Source organism: Kwoniella mangroviensis (assembly GCF_000507465.2).
Source record: "Kwoniella mangroviensis CBS 8507 chromosome 1 map unlocalized Ctg01, whole genome shotgun sequence".
Taxonomy (NCBI): Eukaryota; Fungi; Basidiomycota; class Tremellomycetes; order Tremellales; family Cryptococcaceae; genus Kwoniella; species Kwoniella mangrovensis.
Window position 1 is genome coordinate 12,868,079 of NW_027062533.1, and position 9,416 is coordinate 12,877,494.

At 43.7% G+C, this 9,416-nt stretch overlaps 2 protein-coding genes across 2 annotated transcripts; both read left to right on the forward strand.

Annotated features, from left to right (window-relative positions):
• Positions 1–2,218: 2,218 nt before the first annotated feature.
• Positions 2,219–7,331, forward strand: I203_104874 (uncharacterized protein; the record flags this gene model as incomplete). Its single annotated transcript, XM_019143544.1, has 9 exons — positions 2,219–2,523; positions 2,635–3,278; positions 3,344–3,550; positions 3,607–3,742; positions 3,799–4,348; positions 4,391–4,753; positions 4,809–7,079; positions 7,149–7,238; positions 7,308–7,331. 9 exons carry the CDS (start codon positions 2,219–2,221, stop codon positions 7,329–7,331), a joined length of 4,590 nt encoding a protein of 1,529 aa, XP_019006593.1.
• An 885-nt stretch (positions 7,332–8,216) lies between these two features.
• On the forward strand, positions 8,217–8,952 carry I203_104875 (uncharacterized protein; the record flags this gene model as incomplete). The annotated part of the gene is made up of 3 exons (XM_019143543.1): positions 8,217–8,513; positions 8,638–8,802; positions 8,863–8,952. 3 exons carry the CDS (start codon positions 8,217–8,219, stop codon positions 8,950–8,952), a joined length of 552 nt encoding a protein of 183 aa, XP_019006592.1.
• Positions 8,953–9,416: the final 464 nt, after the last annotated feature.

Sequence of the window (9,416 nt, forward strand, 5' to 3'; positions counted from 1 at the left end):
GTTTCACGCACGGTTTTGAGTGTTTAGGGGGAGGCTATGTATGTAGGAAACGTGGCTGATTTTACTTCGTGATGTGGTCGTGACTCGTAATAATCGTGAAAGTTGCGAGGTATACTGATTACTCTTCCATCTAAATTGACTGTCTAATCTGCGATGATGGTCGTGTCGAGATGGATGAAGAAGGATGCTGTTATGATGAAAGGACTGCTCTTAAGATGACATCCGGTAGCTAGGTTGTTGACGAAGAAAGTTGTTTGGATGGTGAGTGGAGCTATCTTGTCACAACGTTGAATGATATTCTACTCTGTGCTGTGTAAGGATCGAGATGATATCGGAGAGGGTCGAGGGTGTGTTTGTTATGTTTGATGATCTATTTGAAGTATCAAGTGAGAAGTATGATGACGAGCTATGAGTGCCAAGGTGGCTGATTGTGTATGTATGGGTGGTCTGTCGAGCGGAGATAAGAGTAACGGTGTCTTTGGACGAATAAATTGATGGCGATAATCTTGATAAGTGTACCAACAAGTTACAAGCAAGCAAGCAAGTCAATCTCTTCTATTCGATCCAGAATGTCGTTACGAGGAGCCAGTCGTGAAATCGTTAGATCGTTCGTCAATCGTCAATCGTGACTAATCGTTAAGTTCGTAAAAGAGACGTAATGGAAAAGAAGAAAAAGAACAGAAAGAGAATGAGAAAGGATGAGAAAGGATGAGGGATGAGGGATGAGGAGGGGGTGTTTGATTGTGTGATAGTATGGTATCTGATGGCGAAAAAACAAATAATAGCGCACAGACACTTTTCATCCAACCAAATAAACAAACATCCACACAATCTAGACTCGATTCTTCATCCCATCATCCCATTATGAGCTCGGTCCATCCCCCATAGCAAACAGCACTCTCGCTGAAGAATACGAGACATGTTAGTGCGATGCAACATGAGAAAGTGATGGTAGTGACGTCTTGGTCGTCAGGTCACCCGCTCTCGAGGCTTCTTCCATCTTCATTAGTGTTACCCTTCCACCTCTTGCCCCAAAGGCCGAAACGCCTTACGCCTTACCAACACCGATGATGTGCGTGTTGAGCAGAATTGCATCTTCTGGTTCCTTAAATGAGGCTCGTGTTCTGATTGCTTACCCATGCCATGTTATGACTTCTGATTTCTTCCTTTCCACGATACTTCGGTGTTTTTTAAGCGTCATGTCAACCGACATACCTTTTGCATCGGTCATGCAAGAATCCGGAAATCCGCCGCATTGTTGAAAGCTGAAGGGGGATAGAGCCTCATATCGAGAGACGAGCATCGCGTGTGAGTTATGGGTACGGTTTGACCTGTACAGGTAACTCAGGTGTCAAGCTTATCTATCTTAGACACGTCGGCGATGTCTGTAGAGTAGGGTGCGGGTGCGGTTGCGGGCGGTGATGACCGCGATAAACACATACACCTTATGCGTCCGAGTCCCACAACGGTGATGATGATCTTGTGATCTAGACCAAGATCCGAAAGGAACGGTCAAGTCCGTGAGATCATATCAGAATTCCCAGAATCAGCAGGAAAATTGCCGCCCAACCCCTCGGCCCCCGAACAGAGCAAAGCAAATGTAAGGTAAGGATAAAAATACACACAAAGCAGCATGACCGCATGCATACAAATAACATAAGTGAGATAGATGCCATGCTGACAAACCATAGAGACGGATAGGATACCTTCCCATTGGCATCACCTACATTGAGCATCAAACATATCAACCTCGGTCATACTTGAGGTCTGAGCTTGGTCATCCCCGTTTAGACTAGTTACACGATTGATCATCGTCATCAGACAAATTCCCGTTACATTTGAGAGTCATCCCCCCGTCATCGGATTTCTCCGAGTCATCTCATATGAATGACTTTTTTGCCTCTCGATATCGACCCATACGATCCATCCTCAGAATTATCCAACGCTTCTCAATCGCTTTCTTCAAGATAACACAATTGCAAAGGGAAGTTACATTCTCAACCTCAAAATATCTATCTTCTTGGTCTGGATTTCGAATAATTCCATAAGAATCTGGTCCACTGTCGCCCATCGAAGATTGGAGTCTCCCCTTCGGCCTCCCGAAGGAATCGGGCATATACATACAGATCGACACGTATCTAAAAAGATACAAAGCAGATTCGCTGATCATCTACATCTCAACGCCCTCTCAATCCAACATTGATATAAAGCATTCAAGATGGTCTTTTCGTCGAGTACACGCGATCCATCACCATCCACTCCCTCCGACGCACCTGCACCCTCATCACACAGTGTATCGACGCGAGTGGGAGGCGAAGATGAACAGGATCTGAAGAAGAAGCTATCGCAGGGTAGTAGAGAAGACGAAAAGGGAGCATCGTCATCAAAGGAATACGAGGAAAGAGGTATACAGGAGATCGACGATGAAGGTGCGAAGAGAACGGTCATGGTGGTGATGGAGCAGAAGTCTGGTAAAGAGATTTTGAAGCATGTCGATGGGGGTCCATATACGCAGCCTAGATGGTGAGTCAATCTCTTATTGTTTACGCGCCTTTCTCAATCCTGTCTGTTCTCCCATATGTACCCGTCCTGCCTTCATCGACCATGCATACTGATACGTTTTCACTAAAACAGGAGACATTCCCTGCCTTTCGTCAAACCCAAACATCCCCCACCGCCACCACCTCTCACCCTGGACGACGCGAAAGTGACACCAGAAGTGACCGCCAATTTCTGGGACACGTTATTCTTTAATTGGATCAGTCCGATGATGGCTTTGGGTTCCGCTCGTCCATTGCAAGATACCGATCTATGGAAAATGGACGAAGCTCGATCGGCAAAAGGTCTGGCAGATAAGCTCTTGCTATCATACGCCAGAAGGACAAAAGCTGCCAATGAATATAATGCAAGATTAACAGATCCAAATACCCCTTTACCTTTTACAAAACGGATGATGTATCCTCTGCTACCTAATCGGCAGAAGCGAGAAAAGGAATATCGAGAAAAACATGGGAAGAAACATGCTTCTTTAGCCTTAGCTTTGAATGACGTTTTCGGTTTATACTTCGTGTCAGCAGGTGTCATCAAACTCTTCGGTGATGCCTGTCAAGCTGTCACGCCCTTGCTCATTAGAGCTCTGATCAAATGGTCAACCAATTGGCAGCTTGCCGATACACTGGGAACCCCAAAACCTAAAATCGGTGATGGTGTGGGTATGGCCATCGGTCTGCTGTTGTTATTGTTAACATCCAGTTTGAGTATACACCACTACTTCATTCGTAAGTTGAAAACATTTCCCAGACATTTGACAGCGACTGATTCGTGAAATATGATCGGGCTATAGGATCAATGGGTGTAGGAGTGTTATCCAGAGCAGCGCTCATTTCAGGTATATATCAACAAGCACTTCGATTCACTCAGAAATCCAGAGGTGAAATACCCAACGGTAAACTTGTCAACCACATATCAACGGATACGAGTCGAATCGATTTTGCTGCCGGTTTTGCCCATATAATCTGGACTGCCCCGATTCAAATGATCATCATCATTAGTGAGTCTTTCCATTATCCTAATTACGAGCAAGAACATGCTAACATCTCTCGATAGTCATCCTTCTGGTCCAGATTGGCTATTCCGCGTTACCCGGTATCGCTTTCCTCCTCATCATGACGCCATTGCAAGTGATCTTTATGAAGAATCTCTTTGCTATACGTAAGAAGGCTGCTAGATGGACCGACAAACGGTAAGCTATACGTCGAACTTCTGAGCAGACTATGAGCTGACTTTCGCTATATGTAGTGCAAAACTTCTTCAAGAGATCTTGGGTGGAATGCGAATTGTCAAATATATGGCTTGGGAAAATCCATTCCTGCAGAAAATTCATAACATTCGAGGGATGGAACTGAAATACATCCGATCGCTTTTGACTTTCCGATCTGGAATGATGGCATTCGCCATGGCCTTACCAACCTTGGCGGCTATCATATCATTTATCACCTACAGTGCTACTTCTCACGACCTTCAAGCTGCCACCATCTTCACTGTCATCACTCTTTTCCAGTTGATGAGAATGCCCTTGATGATGTGGCCTATGACATTGTCGGCTGTCGCCGACGCCCTCAACGCTTTGGGTAGATTGGAAGTTGTTTTCGACGCCGAATTGATTTCCGAAAACCTGAGAATTGACAGAACCCAGGAAGAAGCGGTCAAAATTGAACATGCCTCTTTCACATGGGATGCGGCTCCGATAGAAGACGATGATGGAATGATGAAAAAGCTAGAAGGAAGATATGGTAAAAATCCCGGTGCCGGAAAACCTACACCTAAGTCCAACGAGGCCAAGACTAAAGTCAAAGATCAGAAGAAGAAGAGAAGGATGTTCTGGAATAAGAAGACCAAAAAGATTACTGCAGTGGATGAAATCGAAGCTGAGATGGCTTCTGGTGGACCTCACGATGCAGAAGCAAGCAAACAAGCTGTTGGTCAAGGTGCTCCTTTTGCTTTGCACGCTGTTGACGAAAGCAAGGAGAAGGAAGCTGTACCTGAAGCGAAGATCTTCCAAATCCATGATATCGATCTCAGTATACCTAAAGGCTCTCTCACAGCTATAGTCGGTGCGATCGGTTCCGGTAAATCGAGTTTGTTACAAGGTCTAATGGGTGAGATGAGAAGAACTGAAGGAAAAGTCACTTTCTCTGGGTCTACCGCTTTGTGTGCTCAAACTCCCTGGATTCAGAATGCCACAGTCAGAGAGGTAAGATCGAATTCATACGTCATTCCACGTTGCATTAGCTGACTATCAAATATAGAACATCTTATTTGGTCAACCTTGGGATGAAGAACGATACTGGGCTGCTGTACGAGATGCCTGTCTCGAACCTGATCTCGAACTCCTCGAAGATGGTGATGGGACAGAGATCGGTGAAAAGGGTATCAACCTTTCTGGTGGTCAGAAGCAACGAGTAAACATTGCAAGAGCCATTTACTTCAACGCGGATATCATCGCTCTCGATGATCCACTTTCTGCTCTTGATGCTGGTGTAGGTAAAGCACTCTTCTTCAATGCCATCATCGGTGCGCTCAACAACAACACTCGAATCCTCGTTACTCACGCTCTGCATTTCTTACCATATGTGGACAACATCATCATGATGGAGGATGGGCACATCGGAGAGATGGGTACCTACAACGAACTCAAGGGACAAGATGGGGCCTTCGCAAGATTGATTAGGGAGTTTGGTAATGAAGAACAACATGAAGAAGCCCTTGAAACTGAAGAAGAAGCTATGAACTCATCTGGTCCCGCTCACAAGTATGATCGATCCAAGATGGTATCTAAAGGTACCGCCCATGCCCTTATGCAAGCTGAAGAACGAAACACCGGTGCCCTCAAAAAAGGTACTTTTTGGGCATACCTCAAAGCAGGTAATGGTGTCTTCATGTTACCAATCTTACTCGTCGCCATCGCTTTCGCTCAAGCTACCTACGTGATCACATCTTATTGGTTAGTATGGTGGCAAGAGTACAAGTGGGCCTATGGAAATGGATTCTACATGGGTATTTATGCTGGTTTGGGTATCTTAACCGCCATCACCATGTTCTTCCAAGGTTTCTCGAACGCATTGATCAACTACTTCGCTTCGGTCAAGATCCACAAAAACGCCATTACAAGAGTCATGTTTGCTCCTCAGTCTTTCTTCGATACCACCCCTATTGGAAGAATCATGAATCGATTCTCCAAAGATACAGACACAATCGATAATACCCTTTCGGATGCTATGAGGATGGCAGTCGGTACATTGTCCAACATTGTCGGAGCTACCATATTACTTGCTATTGTCGAACCTTATTTCCTAATCGCCATGGGTGTCGTGTCTTTACTTTACGTTCACAATGCCGCGTTCTACCGAAGATCTTCAAGAGAGTTCAAGAGAATCGATTCGATCCTCCGATCTTCCCTATACTCGCACTTCTCAGAATCACTCTCTGGAGTGGCGACTATTAGATCTTACGGTGAATCTGAAAGATTCTTCAAGGACAATGTCTATCGAATGGACGTCGAAAATCGAGCTTATTACCTTACGATCATCAATCAACGTTGGTTGGGTCTCCGATTGGACTTTTTAGGTTCGCTCTTATCGTTCTCCGTCGCAATAATCGTCGTCTGCTCACATAAAGTATCGGCTGCTTCTGGTGGATTGGGTTTATCGACCATCATCTCTGTACAACAATCTTTCTCATGGTTGGTCCGACAAGTCGCAGAAGTGGAAAATGATATGGTTGGTGCAGAACGAATCATGCACTATGCCAATGAATTAGATCAAGAAGCTCCTCATCAAATAAATGAAGTTAAGCCTCCTCAATCGTGGCCTGAGGAAGGTAAGATTGAGTTCGACAATGTCAAGATGCGATATCGAGAAGAGTTACCCGATGTTCTCAAGGGATTAACTCTGAATGTGGGAGCATCAGAGAAGATTGGTGTGGTAGGTAGAACCGGTGCAGGTAAATCGTCAATTATGGTTGCTTTATTTAGGATGTCTGAATTATCAGGTGGATCAATCAAGATTGATGGTGTAGACGTATCGAAAATTGGTTTGAATGATTTACGATCAGGTATATCGATCATACCTCAAGATCCATTATTATTCAGTGGAACATTGCGATCCAATATCGATCCATTCAATACTAAATCCGATATTGAGCTTTATGATACCCTTCGAAGAGCTCATTTGATATCCAATTCACCTCGTCAATCAACCTCTATTGACGGCGAAACTGAAAAACAGCAACAACAAGCCAATTCGAAGAGGTTCACCTTAGATACTGTCATTGAAGAGGAGGGAGGAAACTTGTCAGTAGGAGAAAGATCCCTTGTGTCTTTGGCAAGAGCTTTAGTAAGGAATACGAAAGTATTGGTACTTGATGAAGCGACTGCTAGTGTTGATGTGGAAACGGATGCGAAGATTCAGGAAACGATCAGAAATGAATTCAAAGACAAGACTTTGTTGTGTATCGCACATAGGTTAAAGACTATTTTGAGTTATGATAGGATTTTGGTCATGGCTGATGGACAAGTTGAGGTGAGTAAAGTTGAGAATATTTTGTTTCAATTTCAACATGAGCTGACTGAATCGTAATTGCTGTTATAGGAGTTCGATACACCTGAAAATCTGTTCTTGAAAGATGGTATCTTTACTGAGATGTGCGGTAAAGCAAGTTTGACTTTGGCTGATATCAGAGTAAGTCGACATTGTCATTTATCTCAGCGGCGATATTGGGCTTCTTACTGATATGGTGTATGCCAATAGGCTGCTGCTGCATTACGGTTCTAGTTGAGCTCTGTACGAGCATAATTTACGGGAAAAGGCAATATCATCATGAACGGATGGATCAAAATGTAATGTAGATCGAGTTTATATACATATGGGCATGGATACTATAATTTACTGTAGCAATGTTACAGTTTGACGAGATAGCACTTTTGGACATGTATTAATCAGTACTGGTGCATCGGCTCGTTGTATTGCAGACTGCGTGTACAGTATGTATTGTTGAGATCTTACAACCTTTATAGTTTGGGATCTGTGATCGATCAACGCGATCTGTAGGAGTTCAACAAGGGGAGATCCGACCATTGAATAGATTATCTGACGTATACAAAGGAAGCAAGCTGATTGAATGCCAAGACTCAGTGCATCGACGTAGATGGAATGTTTATTGATGTACTGTACAGCTATAATGGAAAGGACAAGTACAGTATATGTACATGCCATCTATTTTTCCTTTTATTATTCATGGTACTGAATTTGACCCTCTCTGCCTAATGTAATCGCTTGATTATCTATACTCATCGATTAAAGGAAATTGGGGCTTTGCTACAAGTACATACCTTTGTGGCGATTAGATCTCATACGGTGACATCCAAAGGGGTCAGTATAACGGAAAGAATCTCATTCTGGAATGCCAAGAGATTCAACCTTTATAATTGGTCAAGAGGTTGATCACCAACACAGGCCGAAGAGCAGGGTATATAACAGATGGCGAGCTCGCATCGGACATGAGATATGAGCTACATTGACATATATTACTTAATTACGAGGTCAAATTGAATTTGGCTTTTTCCTTACAACACAGTACACACTTCATATCTGACCCCAGCCGTACACACAGCTAACCTGATTTACTCATACTCCCGAATTGCCACTTTCATCATCATTATGTTTCTATACCAAACATTCACCATCCTTGCCTTGTTAGGTCTGGTTTCAGCCACAGCAATCCAAGTGAAGAGAGTCGACCACGATCTGAAATTCAATATTGAATTTGACGAAGATTCGGGACACCAAATCACCGACAAAAACTTTGGTACGGGTGGAGAAATTCAGAGAGGTGAAAAGACGGCTGAATTTCATTGGGATGATTCTGAATTTGGAACCGATAAAGCATATAGGTATTTCAACTTTTATACCTATGAGGATGATGGTGAGGATGAGAAGTCCACTGCTAGGTTCGAAGTGAGTGACATACAGATTTATGTGTACTCCCCTCGTCCCTGAATAGAACAGTACATGTAAATACCTGTACTGTATGTGGTTGAGGCGGAAATTGATCAATAATTGTGCCTTTTCTTCTGTCTAGTGTACACTCGAAGGATTGAAGGAGACTGGTCTTCTAGAGCAAATCACCTACGATTACGAATTACATCGACAATACAATTGGTTACATTCGAAATATAGACATGAAGAAGCTAGATTGACATGTTACAAAGGAGGCTCATCTCAGACTGAACCTGATATCACTACTGTGTGTATCATTGTTTCGTTCTCCTCCCGGTGCAGATGCTGACATTGAGTTTGGCTGTAGGATCTCATGCCTCTGAGCAAGCCTGATGGCGATGATGATGACGATGACAATGACAATGACGATGATGACTTCTTGGGTATAAATCTTTAATCGGTCGTCGAGCCTCTGGGGGAAATGGAAATTTGAACCATTACAGTACATACCCAGATATTATGCCTTATATGTAAGTTTCGAAGTATTTGATACAGATGTTATGTACTGTACTGTACTGCATTCTCATTATCATGAGCGAACGCTTGTTGAGTGAGCTTTCCAGACACCGCGTGGACAGAGTCTTGTATCGTCACCATTCCTGATGTAGTATAATTGGCACGAGCATTCACATTAGCGTCCGGCTCATCAGCTACAACATGGCTCGCCGCAATGCCTGAATATCTAGTCCGGACCTGTGATAACACCAAAGTTGGTGAGCTCACTGAACCTACGACCTGAATGGAAACATTGTTCAACCCGCCTCTCAGGAGATAGTCATTCCCTCCCGTCTTACCTACAAGACCTTTGTGTGTCCAATTGTTTCATGACGGACCATTATGAAAGGACGATCGAGGATTATC